At 53.4% G+C, this 18192-nt stretch overlaps 2 protein-coding genes across 8 annotated transcripts in view; both read left to right on the forward strand.

Annotated features, from left to right (window-relative positions):
• caskin2b (CASK interacting protein 2b) overlaps window positions 1-9957 on the forward strand; it is a 40672-nt gene extending 30715 nt beyond the window's left edge. For 3 of the 7 annotated variants that reach the window (XM_081610398.1, XM_081610397.1, XM_081610403.1), the window contains 11 exons: window positions 45-212; window positions 449-523; window positions 2426-2556; window positions 2667-2733; window positions 2800-2897; window positions 3855-3965; window positions 4058-4159; window positions 4260-4398; window positions 4474-6087; window positions 7466-7730; window positions 7806-9957. In XM_081610398.1, the coding sequence (XP_081466524.1) occupies window positions 45-212; window positions 449-523; window positions 2426-2556; window positions 2667-2733; window positions 2800-2897; window positions 3855-3965; window positions 4058-4159; window positions 4260-4398; window positions 4474-6087; window positions 7466-7730; window positions 7806-7902 (2867 nt within the window). In that variant the 3' untranslated portion in view covers window positions 7903-9957. The remainder of the gene's footprint in view (window positions 1-44; window positions 213-448; window positions 524-2425; window positions 2557-2666; window positions 2734-2799; window positions 2898-3854; window positions 3966-4057; window positions 4160-4259; window positions 4399-4473; window positions 6088-7465; window positions 7731-7805) is intronic. The other 4 variants (XM_081610399.1, XM_081610400.1, XM_081610401.1 and 1 more) reach the window with 4 other exon arrangements.
• A 438-nt stretch (window positions 9958-10395) lies between these two features.
• On the forward strand, window positions 10396-18192 carry mvp (major vault protein). The gene is made up of 18 exons (XM_081610431.1): window positions 10396-10546; window positions 11045-11219; window positions 11427-11622; window positions 11706-11829; window positions 11997-12128; window positions 12211-12305; window positions 13218-13454; window positions 13627-13769; window positions 13888-13907; window positions 14014-14195; window positions 15097-15332; window positions 15407-15604; window positions 15672-15816; window positions 16714-16925; window positions 17002-17118; window positions 17189-17315; window positions 17528-17716; window positions 17800-18192. The coding sequence occupies exons 2-18, from the start codon at window positions 11056-11058 to the stop codon at window positions 17923-17925; spliced, it is 2643 nt and encodes an 880-aa protein (XP_081466557.1). The 5' UTR covers window positions 10396-10546; window positions 11045-11055; the 3' UTR covers window positions 17926-18192.

Below are 18192 nucleotides of genomic sequence, written 5' to 3' on the forward strand. Positions count from 1 at the left end.
CAACCTGCCCTTCCTCCTCCTCCTCTTCCTCTCTTGCCCTGTAGGGGGCGCCCTGTCCCGGCACGCCTCTCTGCCCACCCAGCGCCAGCAGCACCCGTCTAGACCCCCCCTCTCCTCCAGCCTAAGCTCCGCCCCCCACACCGACGACTCCTACAGTCTGTATGCCCCGCCCACCCACCTGGTTCTGCCCAACGGCCTGGCGACCTGCGCAGGTACAGCACACACTCCAGATACACACCAGGAACGGTTCTGGTTCTGGTTTCGCGCCCAGCGAGTGTCCCCAGTCGTCCTTACTCGGGCCGGTTCTGATCTCTGACCCAAACTGTGGACTTTAGTTCGTCTCACTTCCGTTGTTTGGAGCCAAAGCTTCATTAAGGCCCAGAAGCTGCTGGCTGTATGGTACCGCCTCAGGCCCAAACAGAACCCGGTCCGTCTCTGTGTCTGATAGGTTCGTCTTCGAGCCTCCTGTCTCAGTCTGGGTGTCCCTTTGAGGACGTCTGGGTCCTCAGGGACTCGTTCCACGGTAAGCCCCCTGAACCAGAGCTTCTGCCCCGCTGAGCCCGGACCCCACGCACCGAGACGCCAGCACCCGCCTCCTCAGCCAATCAGAGCAGAGCCGTCTGGAAAACCTCATCTGTTATATTTCTGTCTGGAATAACTCCAACATTTCATCTGTGATCCTCTGCTTCCAGGTCTGGGTGCAATCTGGAGGTGTGTGCGCCCCAGTTTGCAGCTGGTAGGTCAGCACCGACTGACTGCTGAGTGTGTCCTGGTATTTATTTGGTGCAGGAGCTCCTCTGCCCAGACTACAAGAATAACGTGATTTTAGCGCCGCTGACCCACGTTACGGTAGCGTTGACCCTAACCCATGACCTTTCAAGGGAAGATTGCACAAAGGTTATCCAACCTCCAGAAGCACCAATGTTCTGGTTTCTGGACATCAGTTCTGGCCTCATCTAATTTTAAACTTCTCCAAAGCTTGTTGGATGTGTCACCTTTCCGTAGAAACCCAGACATTTAAAGACGGTTCTAGTTCTTCTGCAGTTCTGGTGTTTGGACCAAATTAAGACTCTTTCACATCCAGCAGTGCTTTTGTCGCTGGGAGCTCCCAGTCCGCAGCCAGCTAATGACCTGGTTAACGATAGGCCAGCACCGGTAACTAGAAGGAGACTGCTCACTAGCGTTAGCTTTGGAGAAGCTAGTGACTAGTATGACTAGGTAGTTAGATAGGCTTGGAACTAAAATGCCTGGGCTGGAGAGGCACTGGATTGCCTACTTCCTCTGCTGTCCATTAGAATACATAGGGTTACCTTACCATTGGTTAGGCTAGCATTAGCCTAGCATTAGCATTGTACAGGCTAACAGCTAGCACCTAGCAAATCTGGCTACTGATCTGATCAATAATAGCCGGCACCAATAAAGTCAGAGTTGCTCAAGGTAGTGAAGAATTAGGTGGAATCGCCCTTTAACCGTTTTCCAAATCAGAAGCCAACTTCAGCTCCACGTACTGTAGCATGTTTATGCTAGGTGCCATGTTAGATTATAGGAAACTGTCAAAAGAACATGTCAATGCATCTATTTGTTTTAAAGAAAACTATATGTGTGTTAACCCCCTTAATGCTATGCTAATCATGCTAGTCACTAGCATGTCCTAAGCTATCATTAGTTTGCAGCAGCCTCCTCCTCGGCCTGTCAGTGATCAGATCGGCAGCTGGATTCAGAATGGATGCAGCTTCATCCAACAACAAAGTATCCACCGCTGGGTGGATGGTAGTCTTAATTTTGGCCCTAATGCTGCTCCATCCTTCTACCACTCTGATTTTAAAAGACTTTTTCTCCAAACTGGAGCATATTTGGAGTAAATGCCTCCAGATTCAGATCAGCCTGTGTGTTAGCGCTGGCTGCAGGCGTTCCTCAGGGCTCTGTTCTTGAACCTCTTCAGCTCCGGGTACAGAACTTCCTGCACGATGAGGTAGAATTGGTACCTTCATCAGTTAAAGGATTTTCATCATCATGGAGTTGGGTAACCATGGTAACTGGTCAACACTCAACCAATCAGAGGCCTCTGTCCGCTGGGTCCAGCAGACCGAACCAACCGGACTGGAAGCCGCTGGTCTGGAGACGCGCTGGCTGTCTTGGTGTGTCGGGTCCAAAACGCGCTGCTGCACGCTGAAATCAGAGCCTCATGCTAACAGCAATCCTCACGGCTGCCACAGGGGGCGACAGCGGGTCGTCCTGCGATGTAGCTGCACTACAGAAGCTGCTGCATGTCGATGTTTTAATTGACGAACGAAGACAGGGAAGAGCCGGAGACGCCTCCATTGAGACGTCTGGCTGCTTGCACCGCTGCAGCCGCGCTGCACCCCCGGTCTGACGCCGCCCCAAGCCCCGCCCACCTTCACCGGGTCTGTTGTTGTGTTTGCAGCCGGGGACAGGAACAGCGTGGGCAGCACTGGCAGCGTGGGCAGCACCCGCAGCGCTGGCAGTGGCCAGAGCACCGAGAGCAACAGCGCCCCCAACGGGCAGCAGCACACCACCAGTCACCATGACAACAAGGTGCAGTCAGACTGATCCAGAATGCCCGTTTCTCACAAATCATGTGGTTGTTCTGTAATGACGTCATAAACATCTCTGCTGAGTCTCAGGTTGTTTTTGTTGCTGTGCAGCTGGCGCCCCCTGCTGCTGATCCAGGAGCCTCTGCTGACCCCAGCAAACAGGCGGAGAGTCCTGCAGGTGGGTTTCTCTGTCCTCAGCTCAGCAGTGAGGTGTCCCTGCTCAGACGCCTGTCCTGTCCTGCAGGTGGCGCCCCCCGCAGGCAGACGGTGACGGTGCAGCGCCCGGCAGAGCCCAGCTTCACGCAGCAGTTCGTCCGTCCGCAGCAGCTGCTGGAGGGGAAGGTAGGAGGATCAGGACTGGACCCGGCTCTCCTCCCAGGGACACATCCGCAGGGGGCGTCCGGAATAAAATATTACTGTTACATAAGTGATGATGATCAGAAACATGAAGTTTCTTCTGCAGAGTTCTTACTGCCCAAAAGTATTTATAACATATAAATATATATTTTTATTTATTTTTTCTATATTTAGATGAATTGATGTTTAATTTATTTAATTTACATTTTGATTTGGGAAATTATTAAAAACATTTCTGCTGTGACCAAGTTGACGTCTGATAGTTTCAGATATAAAATCATTTAACATTTTTATTTATGTTGTTTTCCATTAAAGAATTAAATAAATGAAATGTTAGAGTGTATTTTGGATCAAAACCGGTTCCGGACCGGCTCAGATCAGAACCGGGCTCGGATCAGAACCGGATTTGGATCAGAACCAGGCTCCGATCAGAACCGGGCTCGGATTAGAACTGGGCTCCGATCAGAACCAGGCTCCGATCAGAACCAGGCTCCGATCAGAACCAGGCTCCGATCAGAACCAGGCTTGGATCAGAACCAGGCTCCGATCAGAACCAGATTTGGATCAGAACCAGGCTCGGATCAGAACCAGGCTTGGATCAGAACCAGGCTTGGATCAGAACCAGGCTCAGATCAGAACCGGGCTCGGATTAGAACTGGGCTCCGATCAGAACCGGGCTCCGATCAGAACCAGGCTCCGATCAGAACCAGGCTCGGATCAGAACCGGGCTCCGATCAGAACCAGGCTCCGATCAGAACCGGGCTCGGATCAGAACTGGGCTCCGATCAGAACCAGGCTCCGATCAGAACCAGGCTTGGATCAGAACCAGGCTCCGATCAGAACCAGGCTCGCATCAGAACCAGGCTCGGATCAGAACCAGGCTCCGATCAGAACCAGGCTCCGATCAGAACCGGGTTTGGACTGCCTGACTCTGTGTCCCAGGATGCGGACGCCATCTTCCAGTGGCTGAGCGACTTCCAGCTGCAGCAGTACACCGGGAACTTCCTGAACGCCGGCTACGACGTTCCCACCATCAGCCGGATGACTCCTGAGGTGAATCCACCAGAACCCCGTTAAAGGCTTGACCTGGTGGATCACACCACCAACCCCACCAACTTCCTGTTTCTGATGCGTTTCCTGTTCAGGACCTGACCGCCATCGGCGTCACCAAACCGGGGCACCGGAAGAAGATCTCCATGGAAATCAACAACCTGAACATCCCGGAGTGGCTTCCGGAGTACATCCCTGTGAGTGTTTACCTGCAGGAACCCGCGGTTCGGTTCTGATCCGTCCCAGCCCGTCCGCCGCTGCGGTTCTGTTCTGACCCGTTTGGTCCTGTCTTTCCAGTCGGACCTTGGCGAGTGGCTCAGCGCCATCGGCCTCCCACAGTACCACAAGAAGCTGTCAGAGAATGGCTACGACTCCATCAGCATCGTCAAAGACCTGACGTGGGAGGACCTGCAGGAGATCGGCATCACCAAGCTGGGTCTGGAGCCGCAGCGCCACAGCACCGTGCGCCGGCCGGGTCAGAACCTTTTCTGACGCTCCGTTTCCTCTGCAGGCCATCAGAAGAAGCTGATGTTGGCGGTGAAGAAGCTGAGCGACATCCAGAGGGCCATCTTGCAGGCGGACACCGGCGCAGGGACGCTGCGGCGTAAGGCGCCCGGAGTGCTCCACCTGGTTGCCATTGAGTCTCCAGATGCCAGCAGCGAGTGTTCCTCTCCTCACACCCCCATCATGGTGACCTTCCAGGACAGCGAGCTGAGCGCAGAGCTGCAGACCGCCATGGCGAGTCACTACGGAGGCTGCGACGAAAGCCTGGCCATCAAGAACGCCGTGGGGATGTCGCAGAGCCAGGAGAACATTGACACCCGGTGCAGAGGCTCCGGCCGGTCTCAGGAGCCTCCCACTGCCTCAATCGGTCGCCGCGGCTGGTCACAGGAGAGCCTGGAGGGAAGCCCGGCCCGGGAGAGGAACCTGCCTGAGGGCTGGGACCAGCGGCCGCTGCAGCATCAGCCGCTGCCCAAGCAGGTGCCTCTGGGGACGGCCACAGTCTTCAAGTACCCGGCCATACCGGCCAAACCCAAACTGCCGCGCGGTGCCTCCCCGGCTCTGAAAGGCTTCAGCTACCTGCATTCCCAGTGCGGCTCCACCAACCTGAACCCGACAGCCCGTCCCGAGCACCACCGGACCCTGACGCCCCCCAACCGGCGCACCCAGAGCAAGACCCGCTACGCTCTGTCGGACGGAGAGCCGGACGAGGATGACGACGACCTCACAGTTCTGCCGGCCGACGTTCCATCCTACGCCACCCTGACTCGGAAGCCCGGCCGCAGCCAGCCGGGCCGGTCGCAGTCCGGCTCAGACAGGAACGGCAATGTGGGCCGAAGTCAGTCGTTTGCCGTGCGTGCCCGCAAAAAGGGCCCCCCTCCTCCGCCACCGAAGAGGCTGAGCTCAGTGAGCAGCACAACCAGCAGTGAACTGAGCGACAGCAGCCCCACCTCGTCCTCTGGGGGCGTGGTCACCGACAGCCCAGGGAGCGTCAGCAGCATCACTGCCTCTTTGGAGACCAGCCCAGGGCCCAGACACAGCGTTGCGTCAGAGGCCAGGGAGACCACAGAGCTCAGGAGGAAGGTCCACAGCGAATGTCTTCCCAGTGAAACCAGCAGCACCGCAGAGATCGACCGAGGGTTGAAGTCCGACTCTGAGGAGGAGGAACCGAAGGCTCAAGGCCTGGATGGGTCATCGTCTCCCCAGAACAGCTCCAGCGAGTGCATCCCCTTCGCCGAAGAAGGCAACCTGACCATCAAACAGAGACCCAAAGCTCCAGGCCCCCCCAGAGCTGAGGCCGTGCTGGAACCACCAGACAAACCAGGGGCCAAAGCTCTGGAGGTTCCCGAGTTCAACCTGAAGGAGTCCGACACGGTGAAGAGGCGCCACAAACCCAAGGATCTGACCGGCGAGGGTTCCCCGGTCAGATCCGGAGCCTCAGGGTCCGAGTCCGGTGGCAGCAGGCCCCCATCCAGGAACCAGGACCAGCTGGACCTGAGAATCAGCGAGGCCAGTCTGGAGAGGCCCAGCAGCCCAGCGACAGGATCTCCTCTGAAGCCTTCTCTCTCACCAAAACCCGCCATCACCCCGAAACCTGTTCGCCACAGTCTGCTGGCCGCTCAGGGTGAGACACCAACACCTTCATCACATCCACGCACTCTGAACCCTCTGAAGGTTAAAGAGGGTTCCTCTGAGCTCCTCATTCGGTTCTCTGGTTGGCGGGACTCCAGGTACCTGCAGTACTCCATGGTTTAAAGAGGCAGCCAGCAGGGTTCCTGCTTCTGCTGCTTCTCTCTTCAGATGGAACCTAATGATGGATCCTGCTTCTGAATGGCTTCAGTCTGGTGTCGACACGTTCACCAGTGCCTGCCAGTCAGGATTCAGGGTTAGAGTTCACCAGGTCTTTACCTGGACTTGACTTCTCTCTGAACTTCAGGCTGTATGACCTGTCCTGTCTCCAGACACCGCAGTGTTCATTTGAGATATTCCCAGCGTTGCTATTGTTGGTTTGAGTTTTCTAACTTCTCAGTCTTAACTTGAAGTTCATAGCAGCCTCTGTCCGGATTCTCTTGACTCGTTATGTTTTGGTCCTGGTTTATGACTTGTCTTTCCTGACTTGTTTTGTCGTGAGACTCCCTGGTTTTCCTGGACTCTTCCCGTCTCACGGTTGGCTGGCCGGTCTTGAATGAGTCTGTAAGATCTTGTAGCATTTCCTGTCTTTGTTGGGATTCACTAGTTTTGTCTTGGTTGCATACAGTGTTTGGTGGACTTTGGTTAGGACATAGTTTCTCTTCTTAGGAGATCAAGAACGCCGTGGGGATGTCGCAGAGCCAGGAGAACATTGACACCCGGTGCAGAGGCTCCGGCCGGTCTCAGGAGCCTCCCACTGCCTCAATCGGTCGCCGCGGCTGGTCACAGGATCTCAGATTTATTTATTTTGTTTTTTTCCCAATTTTGTTTGGGATTTTCAGCTTATTACTTGAAACAAATCCATCTTTGAGTGTTTTCCACTGTTGACTTGACATTCCATGATGTTAATATGAAACGTTTGTGTTTTAGTTGTAATTTCTCGGTGTCGTCTCTCACTTTTCTTTCTGTCTTGTCTTGATATGTTGTTCTTACCTTCGTTGACTGGAGACTTTCTGGTCTTTCTGGGCCTTTCCAGGTTGAGTTGGGATTTCTTAATGTGACTTACCTTTTTCATTTATTGGCTAGAACTCGGGCTGGAGACTTGATCTTTACTTAGGATCTTGAACGGGGCTTGGCTGGGATTTTCTGTCTCTGACTTTCAAATTTTGTTAGAACTGAATGGTTTTGTAGAGGAAGTTGTGAGACTTGGTCGAGTCTTCCTGGTCTATTGAAGGACTTGTGAGAGTTAACTTGTGACCTGCAGTAGAAGACTTGTTGGTCTGGACCAGACTGGGTTGGGACTTGCTGGTCTTCTTTAACCCAAACATTGACAGCCGTCGGTGTGAAACTTGTTCTTGTGTCGTGTTCTTCAGGAGGACGGTCCTCTCCCACGTTGACAGTCAGTGTGGTCCAAAGCGTGGCGTTTGCCTCCTCAGCAGCCTCCGGGCCGACAGCTCTGGGTCCTCCGGCCCCTCGCAGCCCCTCTCTGGCTGCCAGGAGACCCGTGGGGAGTCCTCTGTCCTCTGAGTCGTCTTCTGAGACGGAAGAGGTCCAGCAGAGATTGGACCAGACCAGCAGCTCTCTAGCAGCGGCTCTGAAGGCCGTGGAGACGAAGCTGAACCAGGACGGCAGCGAGGGGTGAGTATTCGTCCTTCCTGTTTCCTCTGGACGCTTCTCTCTGGTGCTTTAACCGTCTGTCTCTGGTTTCACCAGCAGGGGGAGCTCTGTGAGGTCAGCAGGGACCATCTTGGACGACATCGGCAACATGTTCGACGACCTGGCCGACCAGCTGGACGCCATGTTGGATTAAAGATTTAACGTCAGGATCGCCAGCTTCGGGCTGCTGTCGGAGAACAGCGGCGCTGAACTGGATCTGCTGCTGCAGCGCCTTTCAGCCGGAGCCACGACTACTTTAGATATTTCACCTGGAAGTTTAATGTCTTTATGATTCTGCAGCCAGAAAACCTTCAGTCTGTTTAGATCCATGATCAGGTCCAGAACGGTTCTGCTGGGATCCATCAGCTCATTTGTTTCAGTAACAAACATGTTAAAGTTATGTTGCTTCTTTGAGGAAGAGGCTGCGGTGTGGCGCCATCTGGTGGCCACCGCTGGCATTGCACCAACATTTAAAACGGAGGTCATGTTGTGGCTCTGCAGCTCTGCTGGGTTCTTTAAGCTCCCGGTTCTGGTTCCAGGTCCAGAACTTCACATCATGTTTTATCAAATGTGGAACCATCCAGAACCGGCCTTGACCCGGTAAAACCCAGCCGAGTTCTGGAGAATTTTATTAAACCCGAGTTTGAACTGAACCCAAAGTCCTACAAGGCCGTCAGGAGGGAGCTGGTGAAAGGGAGGTGAAAGGTCAAATGAACGGTTCTGGAGCAGAACCGAAGGTCCAGAACCGGACGGGGTTCTGGCTGGAGCCGAACTATTCTCCAGCTCTCCGTGGATTCAGCCCCTTCTGGATTTTCTTCCAGCTTTGTAAAAAGATCATTGGGAACATTAGCTTAGCATGCTAGCTGTTGCTCAGCAACAAATGTATGATTTCTGTTTATAAGTTACTGAATGTTCAAATGTCAAGACGTTCAGAAGCAGAATCTCATTGGATGAAGTTTATCGTTTTAAGGTTTTCTCTGCGTTCATTTCCCGCTCGGTGAGGCGGTTCGGTATCACTGACCCGTTCGGACCTTCAGAACCAGAACCAGGATGACTTCTCCTGGTTCTGGTTCAGCGGTGCTGTTGGACCGCCGGGTTACTGAACAGGTGTTCGGTCATACCCGTAAATCCAGCATACTTTATGGTAATGCGCATGCGCACATCGATGCTACGTCACATACTGCTTACTCAGCAGATTTTTTATAAATCCGTCAAACCTGCAGAAGTTTCATTTTGTGTGTTTCGTTTCTCAGAAGTTTACGGTAAATGTTGTTTAATTAAGTTGCTATGGTAACCAACATATTAACATAAATGACTTTCGCTGATTCCAGTATTATTACCAAACTGTAAACAAGACATTCGTCCCGTTTAGCGTCACTATTACTGTTTAACTACAGATTTGGTCGGGATATTTTGTCCCTATAGCTAATCTACCTTTTTAATATTTTAATATTATTTTAGAAAACTGAATATGTCCTAAAACATGAATATCTGGACGCTGACCGAAGCTGTTTCCAGCAGAACATCATCTTTCTGGACGCTGCGTGGAAATAACTACATTTTTCTTAGTTTATTTTTTTTATTTACCGTAAACTTCTGAGAAATGTGTCTTTCTGATCTGACCCGGATGCACCTCTGCTCCATCAGAACCGAGCCGGGCCCGTCAGAATTATTTTGTGGATTTGAAAACTATTTAAATCTAAATATGTTTGTTAACCATCAGCACAAACGAACCAAAGCTTTGTACAGAGTTTATTTTTGGAATATTGTACTGTTGTTCCTCAAATGTCCGGCATACCTTCCTCATCATCATCATCTTCATCACAGGAAGGAGTGTTTTTTTAAGTTTCTGTCTCCTAACGTTGAAAGGCTTTTATTGTGAAACAGTCACAGGAAGTCACCAGCCAGTGTTGTCATGTTGTCTGAATTTTAACTTAAACTCATTACTCCGTTTATATTATATTTACTGTGTTTTTGTTGAAACGGGGTAAAACTAGAGGGCAGAGGTGTTGTTCATGTTGTTGTCCAGCAGGGGCGCTATTTAAATTCATGCAGGAAGTGTTGGCCATCCAATCAGATAATTGGGTTTCCGTCAGTCTGGGAGGAATCAGCGTTGTAAATATTTATTCCTAAATAAGAGCAGTCATTATTTACACCTGTGTTCTCTTGTTGTTTTCATGGTGGCATTAAAATCGCCGTTTTGCTTAAATTTTCATGGTGACACGTTTTTACTTGCACAGTTTTCATATCCGGTTAGACTTTGCGCAGACCAGCCCTGAGCTGCGCCACCACCCAGCCGCAGCCTGACAGGAAATGAACACTGTCCCTTTAACTCCAGAATAAAGGCTTATTACAGGAAACCAGACATTTTAATTCATATTAATCATAATAATGTGTTTCTCCGTTACGAACCAGAAGGAAAGAACGTTCTCCCTGCAGTCCGGTTATGTTCAGGTTTTAAGCCACGCCCACACTATTATTAAAGGATTTTATTTTAATTTTCAGTCTTGCCCTTTTCTTCGTGAGGTTAGTGGATCGGTCGGGTTCTGGTTTAGCAGTTTTTATCTTTTACAGTGTGATTCCCAGAGGAACCTGTAGGCGACCAGGTGACGCAGCAGCTGCTGCTGCAGACCGTAAACCACGTGACCCTCCCGTCCCTCAGCTGCCACGCCCACTCCGTCCCTTCCCAGAACCGAACAAGTTCTGGTCTCCGTCCCAGTCCGTCCAGGTCCTCCGATCCGGAGCCGTGAGAGCGAAGCGTGAGCTGCTGTCTGCCCGCCGAGCTGCGCCCTGAGACGGTAAGAGGCGAAACAAACAACTTTTACACTTCCGCGATTCTCTGGAAAACATTCTGCTCGGTGAACTCGAGCCGAACCCGTCCAGTACCGGCACACTGGGCCCGCTCTGAACCTGCTGCGTCCTCCACATTCACCAGTTTTATTTTCAGTTTTAGACTTTTCCTTAGTAACTCCGTTAAAAATCCTAATCTGAGTTAAAACGCGCCTCAGCTTCAGCTTTAGGGTCAAAGTCTTCATTTAACATTTTGAGGACAAATTTATGTTTATCTGTGAGGAAAACAAGACTTGGCAGATTTCTCTTCACTTTAAGAAGCAGCCGGAATTTATTAGACAGCGTATGAAGTATGGAAGTCCAAAGGTGCCAAAAGTTCGATACACATGCTTGGTCCATAATGACACTATCACTTATTTATCACTTATTTATCACTTATTTATCACTTATTTATCACTTATTTATCACTTATTTATGAAACTGACTTTTACTTTTGTCCTCTGCAGAACTTTACTTCATGTCCAGAAAAGCAGGAAACCGCGGACCACAGATGGAGATGCAGGTGGACTCGTCCATCATCCGGATCCCTCCACATCACTACATCCATGTCCTGGACCAGAACACCAACATCGCCCGCGTGGAGATCGGACCGCTCACCTACATCCGCCAGGACAACGAGAGGCGAGTCCAGCTCAGGGTTCCCTGAACGCATCACTGGAGACGTTAACGCTAACCCTGGACGCGTTCAGGCGAACCGGCCGAAACGGGCCGAAACGGGCCAAGGCGTTTCGGGAAAACCGGCTGAAATGTTTCTCCAGGATCCGTCTGGTTGTTTAACCTCCTATTGGGATCAATAAAGTATTTTTGAAACTGGATCTGATGTTTCAGGGTTCTGTTCTCGCCGGTCCGGATGATCATGGTCCCGCCTCGCCACTACTGCGTGGTGTCCAATCCCGTCGCCCGGGACGACGACAATGAGGTCCTCTTTGACCAATCGGGTCAGGCCAAGCTGCGCCACGCCGACCTGGAGATCCGGCTGACCCGGGACCCGTTCCCACTCTACCCTGGAGAGGAGATCCAGCAGGTGGGGAACGCCGCGCGGCTGGACCTGTCTGGTTCTGGTCCTGGCCTGGTTCTGGATGTCTGACGCTCCGTGTTTTCCTCCAGAATGTGACGCCGCTGCAGATCGTTTACCCGGACACGGCGCTCCGTCTGCAGGCGCTGCTGGACTTTGAGGACGAGGGACGAGTGAAGCGGGTGGCTGGAGACGAGTGGCTGTTCGAAGGTCCAGGTTGGTGCGGTCAGGTCAGGGGTCATCTGGTTTTAGGTCCGGATGGACGACTTCAGGTGGTTCCTTCACCCTGAACACTTTGACAGGTCTGAACTGTTGGAGACTTTAAGCGTTTGAGGGAAACCTGAAGAGCTTCTGTGTCTTTCCGGTTCCCGTCTCGCTCTCAGGGACCTACATCCCCCGGAAGGAGGTGGTGGTTCTGGAGACCATCAAGGCCACGGTGATCCGGGAGAACCAGGCCATCCGGCTCAGGGCGCGAAAGGAAGGCAAAGACCGCGGCGGCGTCCAGAGAGTTACAGGTAACGGTCCAAACCGTCCAACCGGACGGAAGCGGCCTTCAGGAGACGCTACTAAAGGACGACCTGTCCTGCTGTTGTCCAGGTGAGGAGTGGCTGGTCAGCAAGGTGGGGGCGTACCTGCCGGGTGCTCACGAAGAGGTCATCGACATCGTCAATGCCTTCATCCTGACGGACAAGGTGACTCCGCCTCCACTGTCCCCCCCTCCCTCTAATCCGTGACCTGCTGAGCGAAGCGCCACCTGGTGGCGCCGTACCTGTGGCCGTACCTGTGGCCGTCAGGCGGCCTCAGAGTTCTGGTTGTTCCTCGGATCGTCACCAGAAACCTCAGGATGTCGGTCAGTCACATCCTGACCTAAAACTCCAGCAGCCGCCGACCTTTAACCTCCACATGTTCAGGCTGTTTCCTACTGCGTGACCTCAGAGTCTCTTCTGATTCACCGTCTGCCGTCCAGCAATAATTTATCTGCAGTTTTTAAACAGCAGAGGCCCTGGACAGGTCAAAGGTCGCTGCCTTAGCATTTCCACAGAAGGCAACATGGACGGCCTCCGACCAGCGGATCGTTGCTCTGCAGAGGCCTCAGTGTTTCGGCTTTTTCTTTCAGGTTTGAACAGAAACGATGTCCTGAACGTCTCTAGGTCTGAACGCGGAGCCGATTCGCTGCTCCTGACGTTGTGCTGGTTTAAGACTCAGGCCGGTTTGTTTCCTTCAGGCAGTGAGAATCGGCGCTCTGTGAAACCTGAGCTGTGGTTTCTGGATGCAGCAGATGCAAATAATGACGCCATCCGTCCAGCCTGTCTTCACCTGAATGTCCAGCAGGCTGGGAGGACTGGAGTTGAACTCGGCTGTTATTCATAAGTCTGTCAGATGTAAAATAAAGCGATAAAATCCAGTCACACCCAAAAGTCCCGTGATTTTAAAAGTTTCTGGAAGAGGTTTTGAAGATCCCATGTTCAGGGCGGGTGGGCGGGGCTTACGGCACAGCAGAGAGGGAGGGGGCGGAGCCTGTTCCAGGCAGCTGCGATGTTTCAGAGTAACGTCTTTATGAAGCATGATGAGTTCCACCAGACTGACATCTGCGTCGTTTCCAGAAAGCGCTGCATGTTCGCGCCCTGCGGCCCTTCAAGGACGCCGGCGGGCGTGAGCGGCGTACGGGCGAGGAGTGGCTGGTCACCATGGCCGACAGGGAGGCGCACATCCCGTCTGTGGCTGAGGAGGTGGTGGGGGTGGTGAACGTCACCACCCTGAGCAGCAGGCAGTACTGCGTGGTCCTGGACCCGGTCGGCACCGATGGGAAGCCTCAGCTGGGCCAGAAGAAGGTGGTGAAGGTGAGCACAGCATCAGCCTGAAATTAGCTTCTCAGATATTATTGTTTCTCTGGAAGATTGAGAAAGGTATGAGTGAATCTAAATCTCCCAGCGGTTTGATTTCATCAACGTCTCGAGTGACGATCCGGGTCCTCAGACCTGACGGACCTGCTGTTCCTGTTCCGTCCTGCAGGGGGAGCGCTCGTTTTTCCTGCAGCCCGGAGAGGAGCTGGAAAACGGCATCCAGAGCGTGTACGTGCTGTCGGAGGAGGAAGGCCTGGTTCTGCGGGCCGTGGAGGCCTTTCATGACACGGAGGTGAGGAGCAACGCGTTTCTGTCCTGGGTTATTATTCTGGATTCGAGCTGAAGCTTCACTCTTCCTTTCTGCCATCCAGACCAGTCTTTCTTTCTCTACTTCCTGGATTTTTCTGCATTTTCACCTTCACACTGTCAGTGAAATAAAGTTTGAAATCTGTGTTGAGGTTTTAGGACGTCAACATGGTTGAATTGGATTGGTTTCCTCTAAATACCACATCCACGTTTAGGACGGAGGTCTCATCTGGTGGCCCCACCGTGACAGTACAGGAGAGCGCCAAGCGTTCGCGGCGCAGCGGCGTCCTCCGTCGCCCCGGAGACCGCTGGATGCTGCGCGGCCCCCTGGAGTACGTCCCCCCCGCCACCGTGGAGGTCCTGCTGACGCAGCGCGCCATCCCATTGGACGAGAACGAGGGCATCTACGTCCGGGACATCAAGACTGGCAAGGTGAGCAGGGAGGGGCGGGGCTTAAGACATGGAGGGGCGGGGCTTAAGACATGGAGGGGCGGGGCTTAAGACGTGGAGGGGCGGGGTGTAAGACATGGAGGGGCGGGGCTTAAGACGTGGAGGGGCGGGGCTTAAGACGTGGATGGGGCGGGGCTTAAGACGTGGAGGGGCGGGGCTTAAGACATGCTGCCGGTCAAATGATAATTGAGGTCAAATATTGTAGTTGCAGGGTTCAAAGTTCAGGCCAGTTTCCAAGCAACTTTCTGTGAAAGGTTTTCAGGAATAACCTGAGGATCTGAATATTCCACATCCTGTTCTCACTCTGATGCTGATTTCAGTTTTCGTCCAAACACGGAGAACAAAACCATTTTTATTCTTTGATGAATGAGTGAATTCAGGCTGAGGCAGAAAGCAGCTGGAGCTGAACTGCTGCCACCTGCTGGTGGGAGGCGTCACTGCAGCCCAGAGAGCAGCAGACGTTAAACATGTTGATGAAACTTTTCCAGATTGTTTCAGGAATCGTTTCCTGTTTCAGGAATCGTTTCCTGTTTCAGGAATCGTTTCCTGTTTCAGGAATCGTTTCCTGTTTCAGGAATCGTTTCCTGTTTCAGGAATCGTTTCCTGTTTCAGGAATCGTTTCCGCTCTGATGTTTTTCTGCCCTTTAGGAACAAAATGCTCCTCTGGGCAACTTTAAAATATGTTTATTCACACATGACTAACAAAGCAGAGAAAATAAAATCGGGTCAAAGGTCGAACCCCTGACCCTTCAGGGCTTCCATACCGGTTCCTTTTCGCCCAGTTACTTCTGACCTTTGACCTTGTGGTTATTTTTGGGCCTCCTGCATGGAAGCCCTCTGCAGTTTCCTTGTTGCCATGGTGATAACCCCGTCCTGGCCTCAGGTGCGCGCGGTGATCGGACACACCTACATGCTGAACCAGGACGAGGAGCTGTGGGAGAAGGAACTTCCTGCCAACGTGGAGGCGCTGCTGGCGACCCGCCGCGACCCGCTGGCCGACCGCTCCAGTCACCACGGCGGCGAGGACGGCCGGCCGAGGGACAAGACGCGCGTGGTGACCTTCAGGGTCCCCCACAACGCCGCCGTGCAGGTCTACGACTACCGGGAGAAGAAGGCCAGGTGAGGCGCCGCCCTCGGGGCGCTTGGCGGCAGCGGGCGAAGAATCGGCTGATGGCGGCGCCGTTTCTCCGCAGGGTGGTGTTCGGACCCGAGATGGTGATGCTGGGGCCGGACGAGCAGTTCACCGTCCTGTCGCTGTCCGGGGACAAACCCAAACGGGCCAACGTCATCAAGGCCATCTGCCTGCTGCTGGGGCCCGACTTCTGCACCGACATCATCACCATAGAAACGGCCGACCACGCCCGCCTGCAGCTGCAGCTGGCCTACAACTGGTAACCAGGCGCCGAGCAGACAACGTTTGTCCCGGTTCTGGTTCTGAAGTCGACCTCTGTCCTTCAGGCACTTTGACGTGAAGATCCCAGCAGAACCGGCCGCTGCCGCGGCGCTGTTCTCCGTCCCGGACTTCGTGGGCGACGCCTGTAAAGCCATCGCCTCTAAAATCCGAGGCGCCGTCGCCTCAGTCCAGTTCGACGACTTCCACAAGGTCAGAACCCGCTTCCACATACAATCCTGCTTAACTGGGTCAGAACCAGAGATTAATCAGCTACTGAAAAGGTTCTGGTTCTACTGGCGTTTTGTTCCTATTAAGGGGAAGTTTTCCTCCCCACTGTCGCCTCATGCTCGATCGGGGGAGGGGCTTCTCCCAGTCAGGCTCAGTCCAGGCGGGTCCAGTTCTGTAGTCTTTAGGTGAGGAAATGGAATGAAATTATTTTGAAGTCACTTCAAAATAAGAGCATGAACGTAAATGTCTACTTGAAGTTTATAACCAAATCCAAATGTTTATCAAAGAGACGAGAAAATTAGAATTCATCTGGGGAAGCTAGGCTAAAAGTGACTTCAAAGTTAGCAATCATTAGCTCCACTGCTAGCGCTTTAGCTCCACTGCTAGCGCATTACCAAACATTAGCTCCACTGCTAGTGCATTAGCAATCATTAGCTCCACTGCTAGTGCATTAGCAATCATTAGCTCCACTGCTAGTGCATTAGCAAACATTAGCTCCACTGCTAGCGCTTTAGCTCCACTGCTAGTGCATTAGCAAACATTAGCTCCACTGCTAGTGTATTAGCTCCACTGCTACTGCATTAGCAATCATTAGCTCCACTGCTAGTGCATTAGCAAACATTAGCTCCACTGCTAGTGTATTAGCTCCACTGCTAGTGCATTAGCAATCATTAGCTCCACTGCTAGCGCATTAGCAAACATTAGCTCCACTGCTAGTGTATTAGCTCCACTGCTAGTGAATTAGCAATCATTAGCTCCACTGCTAGCGCATTAGCAAACATTAGCTCCACTGCTAGTGTATTAGCTCCACTGCTAGTGAATTAGCAATCATTAGCTCCACTGCTAGCGCATTAGCAAACACCAGCTCTGTGTGTCCAGAACTCGAACCGGATCATCTGCTCGGCCGTGTTCGGCTTCGATGAGAAGCTGGCGGTGCGTCCCAACCTGCGCTTCACCCAGAACAACCTGGTGATCAGCAGTGTGGACATCCAGTCCGTGGAGCCGGTGGACCAGAGGACAAGAGACGCCCTGCAGAAGAGCGTCCAGCTGGCCATCGAGATCACCACCAACTCCCAGGAGGCGGCGGCCCGGTCCGACACGCACCACGTCATCAGAACCCGCCGCGACGGGTCGGCCCCACTCATCGGGTTCCGTTTGTCCCTGCAGACACGAGGCGGAGCGCCTGGAGCAGGAGGCCAGGGGCAAGCTGGAGAGGCAGAAGATCACCGACCAGGCCGAGGCCGAGCGGGCCCGCAAGGAGCTGCTGGAGCTGGAGGCGCTGAGGTGGGTCAGCAACCGGGTTCGGTCCAAATGGCTGAGGTTCTGCTCTGACCGGCTCCCTGCTGTGTTTCAGCGCCTCGGTGGAGAGCACCGGAGCGGCCAAAGCCGAGGCCCAGTCCCAGGCCGAGGCGGCGCGGATCCGGGGTGAGGCCGCCGTCAACGAGGCCAAACTGAAAGCCGAAGCCCAGCGCATCGAGGCGGTACGCCCACACTTTGGTTCTGGTCGCTGTCGCACTTCCTGTTGGTCGCCATGACACTTCCTGTCGTACCATTTCCTGTTTCACTTCAACCCACTTTCTGTTTGTGATCCTCTGATAGTAAAGGCTGAAAATGTCTTCCTGCATGTTCTGGTCGTTGGAACGGCTCCAGGACTAAATGTCTCTGTGTCTCTTCCCGCCCTGCTGCTGCTCAGGAGGCGGAGCTCCAGCGGTTGTCCAAGGCGCGGGAACAGGAACTGGGCTACAAGAAGGAGCTGGACCGTCTGGAGGTGGAGAAGCAGGAGCGTCTGGCTCAGCTGGACAGTCAGCGCTTCAGGCAGATGATGGAGAGTCTGGGCAGCGACACGCTGAAGGAGATCGCCCGGGCCGGGCCAGAACTGCAGGTATGGTTCTGAGGCTGCAGGCGGGTCCGGAAGCGATCCGGTCATGGTCCGGTTCTGACCCGAGGCTCTGTGTTCCTCTGCAGGTGAAGATGCTGCAGTCTCTGGGTCTGAAGTCCACTCTGATCACGGACGGCTCGTCGCCCATCAACCTGTTCACCACCGCTAACGGCCTGCTGGGGGCGCTGCCCGGACCGGGCCCGGCCCAGTGAGCACAGGTACCGCCCTGGAGATGTTCTGGACCAGACCGGGCCCAGGTTGGGTCAGAGGTTCCTGCTCTGAGCACCAGAACCGGTTCTGATGAATGAAGCGGTAAACTCTTCCTGGTTCTGTTTTCCAGGTGACGTGATTGGACCAACCGTTAGTGGGCCTGTTGGTTCTGGTTCTGCTGCATCAGAACCAGAACCAGCCGGGTTCTGATGATGTTCTGCCTTACAGCCAGCTGTCTCCTCTGAAGGAATAAAAAACTGACGTTTCAA

The sequence above is a fragment of the Poecilia reticulata genome, chromosome 8 (assembly GCF_904066995.2).
Source record: "Poecilia reticulata chromosome 8, P_reticulata-male-v2, whole genome shotgun sequence".
NCBI classification, from domain to species: Eukaryota; Metazoa; Chordata; class Actinopteri; order Cyprinodontiformes; family Poeciliidae; genus Poecilia; species Poecilia reticulata.

Coding starts and splice junctions, on each gene's coding strand:
- mvp (XM_081610431.1), top strand. CDS start 11,056: ATGTCCAGAAAAGCAGGAAACCGCGGACCACAGATGGAGATGCAGGTG. Junction 12,306..13,217: donor CCTTCATCCTGACGGACAAG/GTGACTCCGCCT, acceptor CGTCGTTTCCAG/AAAGCGCTGCATGTTCGCGC. Junction 15,605..15,671: donor CTGCAGCTGGCCTACAACTG/GTAACCAGGCGC, acceptor TCTGTCCTTCAG/GCACTTTGACGTGAAGATCC.